Raw genomic sequence first — 15,757 nt, forward strand, 5'->3', positions numbered from 1 at the left:
AGTTTCTTACAATGCATCCATCCTTCCATCCATCATCCATCCAATTTTTACCTTTGCATTTAATCTTTAAGAACAGTATTTGAAAATGTATCTTGGTAATAGTAAAAACTGTGCATAATGTTTTAGTGGCTTACAATAACATTAAATATACATTTTTGGAATAAAAGCTGTCTCGTTTTTGGATGAACACTTAACCTTTCTGCACTACTGTGTTGGTTATAATGTGGGTACTTGGAGAGCTAGGTATTTTTTTTTAGGTGGTACTTGTTGTAAAAGGTTTGAGTATCACTGGTGTTGACTATAAACAGTTTGGAACCTGCAGATCTAATGATGCTCCACTTTTTCCTATTATGGGAATAGTTGTTTCTTTTGCTACGTCAAAGAATCCTCCAAGCCAGTGTCTCTACATAGGCGTCACCACCCGTTTTGGAACTGAGAGCTACTTCTTGATTAATGTGAAAAGGCTACCACTTTGATACACACTTCTGAAATAACACGTTTGCTCAAATTACCTTTAATTACCGGATGTTTTTAATAATAATAATGATACTCATCTATGTGAAAACACTGGTCATGTTAATGATTTCTCACAGTTATTATCCACAATGATTTAACAAGATAGGAAACAGATTAAAATCAATAAACAAAACTTTATTTCAAAAGAGCTGTCTACATTTGTGAATGATCTGTTCTACAGAATTTCAGAGACCACAATGCCCCACTACTGGTGAGCTATTTTTAGAACAGGCCTGTGGGCTACTCAGTGGGGACCTCTGCTCAAAATGACAGCTACAAATTGAATACATTAGTTATAAAAACAAAACAAAACAAAACAACATTTTAGACTGTCTATGGTTATCTGTATAAAAAAATGACTACAGAACCATCAATACTTCCTGTTTCATCAATTAATTTACAATGTTTATTGTGGTTGTAGCTTGCATTAGAGTAAAAATGGACTGCATCATCACAGAGAGCAACTATTAATGTCATTTATGAGAGGGTTTAAATATTAAATATCATATCAGTTTGATGCGGTCCTACACCACTGAAAATGAAAACCACAATAGGCCAGTTGTTGAATGAAATGAAGCATCTGACAGTGTACAAATTATGATACAACACTTATTTTCAAAATTTCGGTATGTGTGCAGGTTTGTCTAATGTTGCGGATGGGATGTTATCTCAATGAATTGAGTTTATTCATTATCATAAAAAAATTTCATGTTTTATTACAATATTTGGCATACAGCTTTTTCAATGTCCCCAATGCTGTATAATATTTGGAAGAATTTTAAGATTGTCCCTATAAAGAGATTGAATGTGTTTTTCAAAACATACATACATACATAAGATTTCATCCAACTATAAGCTGTATGTGGGATGAGTACTTCTTCAAAAATAATGGCTATGACCTCGCCGGTCAGTTCAGTCTGAATATGGTTGATACAATCTGTCTGCGGGTGCGCATGACAGACAAGACCAGGCTTATACCTGGAAGCTGGAATCTTATCAGAAGCACATTTACCGCAATTTCATGTGTACAGATGATGACAGCTAGGCTGGAAGAATTCCTGTGATCACCAAACTGTTCTTATAGTTGATACTTTTTTTTCTTCTTTGCTTGAAAATTCATTAGAATCGCTTCATTGGTCATAGACTATTCAAAGAATGAATTTGTGTGTGCAGACCTACATTTAATAAACACGATGGAGAAGAACAATCGATGGAGCTATCAAATGGTAACCAATGAGATTTGGAAAACTACACAGGTGTCTTTCTTGACAGAGACAGAATACACCAAACGTTCTGGGGGGCAGAGATTACACTCGAAGCAAGTACAATGATCTAGGGGTGGGCAGATCTATCCAAATACCAGTAATACTGAAACACAAGTTGGTATTGATACTAGTATGATGAGATCGATACTTCAGTTTCAGTTTCTCTGTCATACGCACTGCTACGGTTTCATCAAGGTGAAGATTTAAATGAAAGGTGTTGATGGTTTATGGTTACAATTTAGTTTAGGTCAGAGGACAAAGCTTTTAATTTTCTTCTTGAGAACTCTAGAACCCCTTTACAAACCACATCTGCCATTTCGAAGTAATTATATAGCAGATATACAGCAGTTAGATCGATATGATGCAGAATGCGCCTTCCGGTCATCGGCACTTTCCGGCACTGTGACGTCACACGAGTCAAACATCCTGTTCATTCGGCGTTGTGTGCCATTGTTCCCGTCCTTTTGTATTTGTTGTCGCATGATTTAACGATGTCACGACGGTTTATTGTGTGGCATTTGGTTGTACTAATGGTTCAGGCAGTGGCAAGAGTTTTTTTGGGGGGGCTTTCCAAGTGAAAAAGGAACACATGACCAGTGGATAGGGAAAGTCAATCGACAGGGGAAGAAACGTGGTCAGCTATGGGTGCCTCACAAGCATTACAAACTCTGTATATACTGTACATTATTTTTTCAAATCCCCCAAAAAGAATTGCACTTAAGGTCCAAATTTTTTTTTTTTTTTTTTAGGCCTGTAGGGAGGGGGGGTGATTGGCAATTTCTGTTTTTTTATAGACTCATGATTTTAAACACAGAAAATAAGAAAATTCGATTTTTGTATTGTTGCAACTCAAGAAAAACTCATCCAGCTGTGCTACTGGGGGAAACTGTTTCATTCCTGTTTTTTTTGGTGGGGTGTTAACTAATTAATAACACAAAGGGAATTTTTTTTTAAAGAATTCAGCGATTAGGTTTATGAATCTATTATTCATACATTCAGTAAGATTTATCAACATGCATGTACGCACTTTATCAAATAGTATCAGCATTTGGGAACCTGGCTCTGAACAAATCTACACACCACCACAATCACATTCCACTGTAATGTGTTTATACATTACCTTACTTAAGCACAGGTTCTTGAATTTTGAAAAGAAAGTAATTACCGCATTACAGAATCCAGAAAGATCAGCGATGAGAAAGTATGAAGATCATGATCTTCCAGAGAAAACAGTGTCATGACAACATAGGCTTCCTAAAACGAAGGCTTTGGATTTTTGGGCAGTGTAATGGTGCCATCTGGTGTAAAAAAAAACAGAAAAAAAAAACAGCGAAACACACAGCTCTTTTTGGTAGTCGTATGGTGGAAGTAAAAATGACAAACTTTCTGTATAACGCGTGAGAATTTAACACAAAATAAAGATGCCGAGCCCCACACAAACACTTGTTAGCTGATGACATGTAAATAAACTAAGTTAAAATTGCACGATCATACCGTCTAGCCAGCCACTGTTACTACACATCATGCTAATTTATTCCACAACCACAGCAAACCCCACCTTGACTGGTAACAATTTTATCTTAACTGCATGTTTGGTTGTTCAAGGAAAGGTGATGAAAAAAAATCAGCTCTTTAGAGTGATATGAATTGTGTCAGGACAGCCTGTCATTGTGAATATAAACAGGTGAGACGTATTACAGTGGTGTGCACCCAAATGCATTTGTGCATGAAAACAATAAAACTAATATAAAGACACACACCATGATCAATTACATCACTAATCAAACACTTTTGTCCAGTTGCACTGTCCAGTCCAATTGTTATAAAAGGACATCAATCTAAATGCCCCTTGTGCTAATGTTCTTAACTGATTTCACTCAGTCTTCTGTCTCAGGATTCTTTTCTCCTCTTCAACAAAACTTTTGTCAGAAGTGGCTTGTCCCATGTCCCTCTTCCTCTTCTCCTTTTGCTGGAAGCTCTCCACTCGACGTTTCTTGGCTGACGACGAAGATGTCTTGGAGTCCTCATCTGAAAAGCAAATGAGAGGGTTATGGTGGAAAAGCAACAATTTAAAATTATTATTGAAAACAATATTCAACAGAACAGAGCCAACAGAAATGTCTTTCAAGTTAATGAAGGAACTGTTTGGTCAATTTTGAGAGGATGTTCCCCCCCTTGTTCACGAGTGAGGGAAGAATGGAACGAGAGATCGACAGGTGGATCGGTACAGCATCTGCAGTGATGCGGACTTTGTATCGGTCCGTTGTGGTGAAGAAGGAGCTAAGACAAAGGCGAAGTTCTCAATTTACCGGTCGAGCTACGTTCCTACCCTCACCTATGGTCACGAGCTGTGGGTCGTGATCGAAAGAAAGCGGCCGAAATGAATTTCCTCCGTGTGAATGCATGTTTTTATAGCATTTACAGCACTTAAATTTTGTTAAGGTCTTTAAATACACTTAAATCAATACCAACACATTTCAACACATATAATGAGAGAGAGCAAGAGCAATGGACAATAAAAATATGGTACGAAAAGTATCAAGTGTGATAACAACAACAACAAAAATCCGCGCTATAACGGGGGTTTACTGTATTATCAAATTACCAGAGGAACTGTTTGCAGTTGTACTGACTGTACTGTACTGACCTGAGTCAACATGTTGCTCCTCTGGAGGAAGGAACTGGGCTTTTCCAGTGTGAGCGTTTGGCGCATCTTCGCCATTGTCCTCATACACATTGGACCACTTTATAGCCATGTCCATGCCTGGAGGCGGTCCCTTCTTCTTCTCAGGCTCTGCTGCATAACTTTGGGGAGGGGGCACAGCATTTGTCAGCCATGGCTTAAACTCCCTGGGTGCCTGAAAACAGAAGGCAGAATGAAATCTGAAATCAGGCTGGTAAAGCAAGCTTTTAAATACAAATCATCTAATGAAAGAAGCGCATATGGTACCTGGGCCTTTATCTACCCATTAATACCAGCATTATCACAGTCATTATCGAGAACATAGATACTATACAAAAATGCAATATACAAGTACACAACTGTGCCACGTCCCTCATCTGGAGCAGTTTAGAATCAGTATTTATCTGATTACATGACAAAGACATCATACCCACCACAGATTCTAATTATTCAATTTATTAATGTGTCCAGGTAACTACAGGTCTATTGGCTTGTCAAAGTTGGCTGCAACAAGTTTTGCTCAGACCAAAAAAAACCAGAGGGGAGAAAATTGTAAATGTCATCCAGGGCCAGCTCGTTGGCCTTGCGAGCATGAATTTGAAATCGGATAGGTTAAAGAAACAGTCCCGTTGCTACTATAGTTATCAGTGTTTTATAAATTATATCAGATAGCACTAAGGATTATGGGCAGATTAGACTGATATGGCATCACATAAAGCTGCAATCTGATTGGAAAATTAAATTCACATACACAAACACATACTGGTATTAGTGCAGCTCGGATCAGAGGTTTATTGCTAAATTACACCAGTCGAAATCTGGAGATACGAATACCACTGCCTCTTATATGATATTTAAAAAAAAATAAAAAAAATTATGTATATTTTCTTATTACTACGTTAGTGTATCTCTAGATTTGTATCATGTTGCTTATATTGTGTTTCTCGTTTTGTATATGCCTGGACTTCGAGTAAGTAAATAAAGCTGATTGATTGATTTAGTAAAATACCATCGACGAAATTAAAATTCCCAGCTGGTTACCTCTTCGGGAGCTTTAACAGTCAGGTTATCCCAGTCAATCTCCTTATTCAGAGGATTGTAGAGAAACGCTGGTTTGGACACCGAGTTAAAGAGGTCGTCAGGTTTAGGCAAACGATTTTCGCCGGCGTGTCGGTGGCTCCCTTGCTGGGAAGAGTTCGGTTCACTTCCCGTTGCGTCTGTCTCTGGTTTCTGGCTCGGATCCCTCCGGCTGTGCCCAGCCTCCCCGTCCGAGTCGCTGCTGTCGCTCAAATCGTCGTAGCTCGAAAAGAAACCTAAAGAGCCAGTTTTCTTGTCGTCAGTCATTGTACAGGGCTATGTATTTTCTCGTGCACATGGATCGTTTTAGCTAAATTGCACACAGTGTTGATTACTGCAACGCAAAACCTCCTTCGGTGGATTACAACTCTCTCCCGACCTTACTCCATTTTGAATCCGCCTCCAATACAGTCGTAAAGTGGCTTGTTGGTGTATGTCGTAAATATTGTCGCAAAGACAAACCGTCAAACAGGGCAATAACGCGTTATTAGGATTCGCACGTGTTTTCTAGGCAGGACACGCCCCACTGCAACATAGCGTCTGCGTCCCGGGGAAGGGCAGGCTGCGCAGATGTAACGAGATCACCATTCCATACATCTATCATATTTGTATGAAATTAAAACAGAGGGTTTAGAATGGGTTATGGTTTTCGGGGATCATATTCAAGCCGCCACACTTAAGTATCATCTTTTTCCTGACTGGTAGCAGTAGGGCGTGTTCCACAGGGATCTTCTTTCCTTTCGGCTTGTCCCTTTAGGGGTTGCCACAGCGCGTCATCCTTTTCCATGTCGGGGGTGTTCTACAGGGATAAACCAGCCGTAGTGCAGTGGCGCGTGTCTTGGAGCCAGTAATATTGGAGCAGGGCGTGTCCTGGCTTGGAACTTGGAACTATCTATCTATCTATCTATCTATCTATCTATCTATACACACACACACACACACACACACACACACACACACACACACACACACACACACACACACACACACACACACACACACACACACACACACACACACACACACACACACACACACACACACACACACACACACACACACACACACACACACACACACACACACACACACACACACACACACACACACACACACCAGTCGTCTACCGTGGCGGCACGGTAGTCGACTGGTTAGAGCGTCAGCCTCACAGTTCTGAGGACCCGGGTTCAATCCCCGGCCCCCACCTGTGTGGAGTTTGCATGTTCTCCCCGTGCCTGCGTGGGTTTTCTCCGGGCACTCCGGTTTCCTCCCACATCCCAAAAACATACATTAATTGGAGACTCTAAATTGCCCGTAGGCATGACTGTGACTGTGAGTGTGAATGGTTGTTTGTTTCTATGTGCCCTGCGATTAGCTGGCAACCAGTTCAGGGTGTACCCCGCCTCCTGCCCGATGACAGCTGGGATAGGCTCCAGCACGCCCGCGACCCTTGTGAGGAGAAGCGGCTCAGAAAATGGATATATATATATGAGACACCCCCGTTAGAGCTGCGTGCCTACAGCGACGCTAAGCTAAGGAGGTGGGGCAAAAAAGTATTTAGTCAGGCACCAATTCTGCAATTCTCCCACTTAAAAAGATGAGAGAAGCCTGTAATTTTCATCATAAGTATACCTCACGTATGAGAGACCAAATAAGAAACAAAAATAAAAAAATCCAGAAAATCACATTGTCTGATTTTTAAAGAATTTATTAGCAAATTATGATGGAAAATAAGTATTTGGCCAATAACAAAAGTTCATCTCAATACTTTGTTATGTACCCTTTGTTGGCAATGACAGAGGTCAAATGTTGTCTGTAAGTCTTCACAAGGTTTTCACACACTGTTGCTGGTATTTTGGCCCATTCCTCCATGCAGATCTCCTCCAGATCAGTGATGTTTTGGGGCTGTCGCTGGACAACACATACTTTCAACTCCGTCCAAAGTTTCTTAATAGCGTTGAGATCTGGAGACTGGCTAGGCCACTCCAGGACCTTGAAATGCTTCTTACGAAGCCACTCGTTCGTTGCCCGGGCGGTGTGTTTGGGATCATTGTCATGCTGAAAGACCCAGCCAGGTTTCATCTTCAATGCCCTTGCTGACGGAAGGAGGTTTTCATTCAAAATCTCACGATACATGGCCCCATTCATTCTTTCCTTTACACGGATCAGTCATCCTGGTCCCTTTGCAGAAAAACAGCCCCAAAGCTTCATGTTTCCACCCCCATGCTCCACATGGTAGGTATGGTGTTCTTTGGATGCAACTCAGCATTCTTTCTCCTCCAAACACAAGTTGAGTTTTTACCAAAAAGTTCTATTTTGGTTTCATTTGACCATGTGACATTCTCCCAATCCTCTTTTAGATCACCCAAATGCTTTCGAGCAAACTTCAGACGGGCCTGGACATGTACTGGCTTAAGCAGGGTGACACGTCTGGCACTGCAGGATTTGAGTCCCTGGCGGCGTAGTGTGTTACTGATGGTAGCCTTTGTTACTTTGGTCCCAGCTCTCTGCAGGTCCTTCACTCGGTCCCCCCATGTGGTTCTGGGATTTTTGCTCACCGTTCTTGTGATCATTTTGACCCCACGGGGCGAGATCTTGCATGGAGCCCCAGATCGAGGGATATTATCAGTGGTCTTGTATGTCTTCCATTTTCTAATAATTGCTTTACTTTAATTTCTTTACACCAAGTTGCATGGATTTGGAAATTTATTTGTAACTTGCTCATTTCTAAATTGATGTTCATGAGGTTTACTTTTTTCGTCAACGCCAAAGCGTGTGCTGTCAATAAATTTTTTTAAAGCCCCCCATCATATTTTTACCTGTGAAAGGTTTATCCCAGTTCCCCTGTCATAATTGCACGGTGCTGTACGCAACCATATGCAGCACAATGTACCGGCATCCTTGGTCTTTTGGTTTTCTTGCCGTCCAACACACATGGAATACACTGACGACTTTGACGCTCCCATTTCAGCGTTTAGCGCTCAAAAGGGGCGCGTATCCGCATATCTGTTGGGGTGATCTCATACAAGGTAAACAAGTTAGAGTGGTAAGTGACAATTGATAAATGCCACATACCTGTACTGTACACTAGGGGTTCTCAAACTTGATCCAGTAACCCTACAGTGGAGAAATTTTTAACTACCACGTCCACCTAAATGTCATGGGAATTGTTTATTTTTTGAAAGTTTCAACTAAAACATTCATGACTTGCGTTGATAGAATTATGTTAAATTGTGTACCAGCTTAATAGATGCTCAGTAAAATATCCAACAGTATTTTCTCCGACAATTGGTGACCTAATTAAAATTAATGATGTACCTAAAATGGATGCCTCTGTTATTATGCCCCCCCCCCGCTCTACACACACACACACACACAGTGTTGATCATCTATTGGTGTTATTTACATTGGGATTGTAGCTCAACCTAAACAGGGGAGTTGAAAAAAAAAAGTAAATAAATACATAAACACAGTGCAGTGCAATAGGCACACAGAGAAATGGAGTGAAAAATAAATTACCATGAATAAAAAAGAAATACATAAAGCAAACAAAGTAGTGGATTTTATAGAAATTAATGTAAGAAAAGGTCAGTTTTGCTGCTCCATACTGATGTGGCTTTGTTGCCCTTACAGTAAACAATAATTGGGTTGTTATAAACTAGTCAAATTTTGTTATTGTATCATTTATGACTAAACAACATTATCTTGTTTAGCAAAGGACCATAGTGCGGTAAATGTTTGACTATTATCAACTAGATGCACCTACACTGGTTTACCACGAGATGGGTGTGTAGTCAAGCAAAAAAAAAAAAAAAAAAGAAAACGCATCAAAAGTCAAGGGCGCTGGAAAACCGTGTGTGCATTCTAATTGAAGGTAACATCCATGAATAAAATACAGAATCAATTAAAAAATATATATCAGTAGAGTATTTTAGTGTTTGCCTGTTTGTAGTACTGTCACCTGGTCATTCACTTGCAGCAGCTGCAAACATACTTAAACATGAGGTGTTTCTTTCACGTTAGAAAAATTCAGTAAGATGAGAGGGACCAGCCTTTGACCTTGTGCACAGGTCAAATGTCTAGCTGACAGAGAATAGCATCAAGGACACATACTGTAAATCCTAAATCTACCACAAGTAGACACTGCTCACGTTCCAGTCTTCTTTCTTGTCTCCATGCCCCGCCCCTCCCTTCATGTTCCATAACAGAATCCTTCGAATGCAGTTAAGCATTTTGAAGGTTTGGTGCATGAATGCATGTTTTGCCTCAAGATTTACTGGAAATCCTGTCCAAACAAATCCTAAGGGTGTGACTGCATTTATGGGAAAATATTTGTCTTTTCTCTTCTGCTTAGGGGCTAAGCATTACCTCTCTCCATCTCAACATTGCCTTGTCGGAATTGATTGAGTACCGTCTTCTTTCTTCATCTTCCTCATTGGCAGATCTATCTCACCTACCACATTGCATTCAAAAGAAACAGAGACCGCAAAGAAAACAAGCCTATGCAGTGACTATTCATGGGAATACAAATATGTATTATTGACATCAATGTCTCACGAAAAAACAAACATGTTTGCAATAAGATAATGACCCTATGATAGGTTTTAGCTTCTGAAGCCATTTGAATAAATGAATACAAAACTTCTAATGAAAAAAAAAATCATTGCATCGAGATACACTTTAAAAGATTTTAAGCTTAAGTAAAGAACACACATTGAAGTCGCCACTTGACTGACATGAATTGAACTAGTGACCTATTGACTCTAACGGTCATCAACATTTGTCTATCTCCGAGAGTTGTAAACTTCAGGAAAACCTCAGTGTCTTCCTATGTTCTTTAAAAACTCTGGAAGGCATGCTTCAACTTTTCAAAAACGTTAAACTAAACCGTGCTTTGTTCTCAGTTTTAAGATGAAGAAATTTCCCTTGTAAAGATTGTAAAAAAATCAAAATTGTTTCTTGCTCACTTGAGCAAGGCACTGTCCCCACCCCACAGCTTACGTGGTGAAGTACTGTGAGCCCACCTCTTTCACTCTGACTTTCTCGTTGCATGCCTGCATGTGTGTGATATATATATATATATATATATATATATATATATATATATATATATATATATATATATATATACAATTTACAACAGTCTTTTGTCTTCATTTCATAGCATATGTGCATGTGCTTTGCTCAGTCGTGTAGAGTGCTGTATATGTAGAATTTTTTGGGTCCAATCAGATTTTGGTTTCTATGTGTTGCCACACAAACACACTCATGGACGCACACACACGCACGCACACACACACACACACACACACACACACACAAACACACACACACACTTAAACACATACACACGACATTGAACTGAATTAACCAATCACATTTAAGATTCACTACTGTGCGCCTTCACGCAAGCTGAGTCACGTTGGTATTTTTCCTGTCGTCTGACGGGTTGAGCTAAATTGTCCTCAGATTGGTTGAGCTGAATATGTGCATGACAATTGATTTACTGACGAGGCCGACTTTGGACATGATTAAAAATTCATTTTTCAAGGTCCCTTTAAAAAAAAAAAAAAATCGACTTTGTGGGGCTAGCTATACCGACATATTACTGTCTGGCTTGTTTTCAACCTGGAAAAGGAGTGTCTCTTCTTTTAATGCCACACATAGTTATTCATGTGTTTTTTGTACATTATTTTTGTGACGTGATGGTGTTATTAGGTGGATTAGGTCAGTGAAGGCTCAGGTCCCAAACTCAAAGCCCACCACTGTCCAAAAGTCACTATAGACTTCCTTTTTCTATTTCACATCAGGTGTCATTAGGAGAGACGAGGCCATCAAGCATTGGGCGTCTTGGGCTTTGCAGTTTTTGTAAGTTGCCAATGGGTCGTCTTTTGGCATTGGAACAGCGTTGCAAAATCGGTGCCTGTCAAGAATGTTTTTCTGCCATTCATCACCAGTTTGATAAGGTTCACGGCTGTCACACTGCTCCAACGCATAGTACAATTTTGGCTATCCATGGCAAGTTTCAACAGATACAGGATCTGTTCTTGACACATTACGGAGCAGAATGGCTCCTACTATCATTACTGAAGAAAAGTGTGAACTTCTAGAGCAGGTGTTAACGCAAAACCAGGAAAAGTCTATCTGGAGGGCTTCACTGGAACTTGACATCAACCAAAGCTTGATTCGGCGGATGCTTTGGCAAGTAATGAAGCTTTACCGTATCGACTTCAAGTTGTTCAAGTGTAAGATTATAATGCTCAACAACGTGACAACTTCCTCCAATTTGAAGAAACATCGCATGGCAGGTTAATGGGTTACATGGACATCTCTTTTGGCTTGCTTCTTGCTTCAGCCTCCAGACAACACTATCATGTTGTGGCAAATTCCCCATGGAGGTGAAAAGCCACACTGCTCCATGTCTCTATTGAATCTAGCCATTCATAATTTCTTGAGTCTTTGTTGTATCCAAAAGTTAAATTGCCTTTTCAATTGTTTAAACAATTCTTTTGTTTATTTTTCTTTGATTTTCCAGAAATTTGTTCCGTTAATTGTATGCAGTAATCCAATCTTTGAAGTTTCTAGATCTTTCCTGGGTGAATGATATCATGGATGTGCAATTTTGGCAACGAGCATACAAATACTTTATCAATCATTTCCCGAACATGATATGAACATGCACTCCCTCAAATATAGAAGAGTTATGACTTTTTCAATGAAAAGCTACAACATGCATTTGAAGTTCATAATAATTATTTATTGAAATGTATTATACCTAGTACATGCATACATTATATGCATAGAATTCAAAAACTATTCATTAGTAACTTGAACAGATCACACAAACTGAAACAAATCCACATATAAACGAACGATCAACTTTTGATACCTAACACATTCAAATATATCTTGGAATTAGGACTCACCAGCTCCCTAATATAATATTGTTTTTAGGTGACACAAACTCATTTGCCAGCTCTGGGCTATTTGTCTTTGCATACCATCCAACAGAGCAGTCCACTCCAACCCGAAACGGCAAAGTTCAAAACCCTTAACCCTTTGTTTGAGTGACTGAGTTTTCGTGTAAATATAGACTTTAAACACCTTGTCAAAAGTACTGCAGTTCCATCAAACACTGGCTTGTGACCAACAGAGGTGACCTTTAACTTGAAGTTCTGTTGATATAGAGGGGTGACATGCAAGGGAGAATCAGTGACCTTAAAACAGTTAATGGGGAGAACAGCCAGACTTATGTCAAGATAATCACCTATACTCAGGAGACAAGATAAGAGCTGTTACAATCAATTTCTTTGTTACACAAGCGGGACAAAATGGTCTCCCATTTTGATCATACCATGACAATATTGTTACTGTAAATGAAGTAAGGCTTCTTTATACTCGTGCGGACGATGACCGCGCCGACGTCACTGCGGCTGTCCCGCGCGTAGTTTGCTTTTATACTCGAGCGCAACTCACGCGCGCTGTTTTGAAAGTGTGCTGCAATTCACCTCCAAGTCGCGGTGTGGCTATGGCTGGTATTGGCTAGGGCGCCACAGGGTGGAGTTTCCTCTGCATTTTTCCGGTAGCCGTTTTTCCTTTCCTTTCAGTAACAAGGAACAAAGCAACAACGATGGCGACCGTCGAACAGTGTCTGCTAGAACAAATGGACCTAGATGACCAGTTGATACGTTTAATTATGCTGCAAAATCGATCGAGAAGGTGGCGGCGTAGATGGTATGTAGAACCAAGGGGCACGCTGAGTATGTCATCACAGCATGTGACTAAAACGGACCAATCACGAGCGATGACCTCCGCTGAATTCGACGCGCAGCAACAATTTTTGCTGTGTGTGCATCAAGCTACGCAGAGGGGCCTGGCAGGCCTTTATTCTCTGACCGTGCAACAAAACTGATCATAAATTATATACTGTATTAATCTAGAATATATATATATGTATATATATATATATATATATATATATATATATATATATATATATATATATATATATATATGTATATAAGCTCTCGGCTGGACTCCTGGGCCCGACCCCGCCTCTCGATTGAGTGGGTGCAGCAATTACAGGACACTTCTGTCAGTCATTGTGCATGCGAAAGGGTGTCAATTCACTTACACCCGTGGGACTTATTCTCTGGGTGGGGGTGCCGCTCACTCATTGCGACAAATAACTTATGAATATGCAAATTGCTTGGGTATTCCCTCACTCATACTCTGCTCCTATAGATGTTTATAATTTACATAGCCACTCCCACCCCACTTCAGTTGTACAGCCGGGTTGACGACCCTTGTCCTGCATACTTCCCCGCCTGTCCTTGTCCTGTCCTATCTTGTCCTGTACTTCCCTCACAAGGCGTAGCACAACTGCCCCATACCACACTCATAGCGAATGTGTCATTGTTCTAAGTATATAATGATTTAGTTTCATCTTGTTTACAGCTAGTGCCTTGTCTTTTGTTGCCTTCTTTTCTCACTCCCCTATAGAAATATTGTTGTGTTCGACTGATCGACTTTGTTTCTCAATAAACATCCAGTAAAATTCTAAGAAACCACAGTGGCAGCTTAAAAAGCCCAGTGTGACCCAATAAAACTGTTAAAAGGGATACAGATCCTCCTTTCTGCTCGACCGAACAGCCGAACAGGACACACACAAAAAAAAAAAAAAAAGAAGAATTGTGGTATAGCAGTGGTCTAGAATGTTGTTTTCCCTGGTGGGACAGTTAATGTGCTGCTTGTATTTAGGGAGTTTGTGGTTGAGTTTTGCTTTGTCAAAGTCCCCAAGAATAATAATCGTTTACTTGGTCAGCCAGCGTTTGCAGTGCGGTGTTCATGTTAGCCTGTAGGGGATGTAAACACCGGCAAGTATGAATGAAGCAAACTCACGCGGCGAGTGGAATCAACGAATGACTTACAGTAAAAATACAGCGAGTCCAGGTCTGGGTTGCAGTGTGTGTTGAGTTCCATGACAATACCGAATTTTACGTCGATGTAGTAGCATATTCCGCCACCTTTTGCGCCGTGTCGCAGTCCGCTCGGTGAAGTTGGAAGCCGGGCGGCAGTACGGGGATGCGTTCACAAAGCCAAGTCTCCATGAAGCAGAGAGCGGCAGAACGAACAAAGTCTTTTCTGGTCTTTGTGAGGAGATGAAGCTTGTCCATTTTGTTGGGTAGAGATGGTTTACATGGCCTGCTGGGGTTTATGGCTTGAAGCCTGAGTGTGATGCAGCGAAAGGAGAGCAAGGGAGTAAAATCTTCAGGAAGAAAAACAAAAAAAGCAGTTTGTAGGTTTGAAGGATAAAGTGTGGGTGATCGGGGTCAAAAGGACAGACTGAGTAGGGTGAGCGGGGTGGCTTGTTGAAGGTGATGATCCCCATCACATGCTCCATGGTGTCCTGTGGTGTGGATGGCTGAGGGCTAAGCACACACAACATATTTCAACCCAATGCCCCTCCTGAATGCTTTGATTTCTACGGCTCCCTGTGACCTTCATCACACACCCCTATATGTGAAAGTCTATGTACATGTATGAGAGGAGGAGGCTGGATTCTCTGAGTGGCATCTCATCTTGTTTTTATTGCAGTTTGGGATGGAGGGTGAAGGATAAAATAATTATAAGAATACCATTTGAGATGAAAAACTCTAACTAAATTAAAAAAGTCAAATTTCAAATTGTTTTTTTGCTGACCACAACATAACAGTTACCCGCACAATCTGATGACATCCCAAAACAGAGTTTACAAATTAACCACACCATGTCACTTAGTGGCACTTAGACCTAGACCAAGATCTAACAATTTTGCACAATTAGTTGAACAGTGACAACATGCTTCCACTCTAGTCATGTAGGTGGCAGTAATGCACATTTCAAAGCATGCACCAGATGCCACAAAAATAAGCTTTTTTTCACCACAGCGCCATTTGCTGGAGCTAATCAGTCATCACACAGAATATATTTTTAGTTCATTAGTTTTTACTATTTTCTGTCAGTTCAGCCTCTAAGAACCAACTCCAAGAGGCCAAAGACGGCATACAATTTTATTCTCTCTTTTATGTTATACTTTTATTTTTTTAAGTCACCTGCACATGTAATACATTACTTGAGCATGTTCTTCCGATTAATACATAACTATACTGAAAAATAACATGCATGAATATGTAGTGTACCACATACAATTTAAAATAAACTATCAAACGATGGT

At 40.4% G+C, this 15,757-nt stretch overlaps 1 protein-coding gene across 1 annotated transcript; it reads right to left on the reverse strand.

Moving 5' to 3' along the window:
- Positions 1–869: 869 nt before the first annotated feature.
- c8h1orf52 (chromosome 8 C1orf52 homolog) lies at positions 870–5,940 on the reverse strand. Its single transcript, XM_061683804.1, has 3 exons — positions 5,506–5,940; positions 4,429–4,639; positions 870–3,809 (listed from the first exon to the last, which is right to left on the reverse strand). The coding sequence occupies exons 1-3, from the start codon at positions 5,806–5,808 to the stop codon at positions 3,655–3,657; spliced, it is 669 nt and encodes a 222-aa protein (XP_061539788.1). The 5' UTR covers positions 5,809–5,940; the 3' UTR covers positions 870–3,654.
- Between the last annotated feature and the right edge of the window lie 9,817 nt (positions 5,941–15,757).

The sequence above is a fragment of the Phycodurus eques genome, chromosome 8 (genome assembly GCF_024500275.1).
Source record: "Phycodurus eques isolate BA_2022a chromosome 8, UOR_Pequ_1.1, whole genome shotgun sequence".
Taxonomy (NCBI): Eukaryota; Metazoa; Chordata; class Actinopteri; order Syngnathiformes; family Syngnathidae; genus Phycodurus; species Phycodurus eques.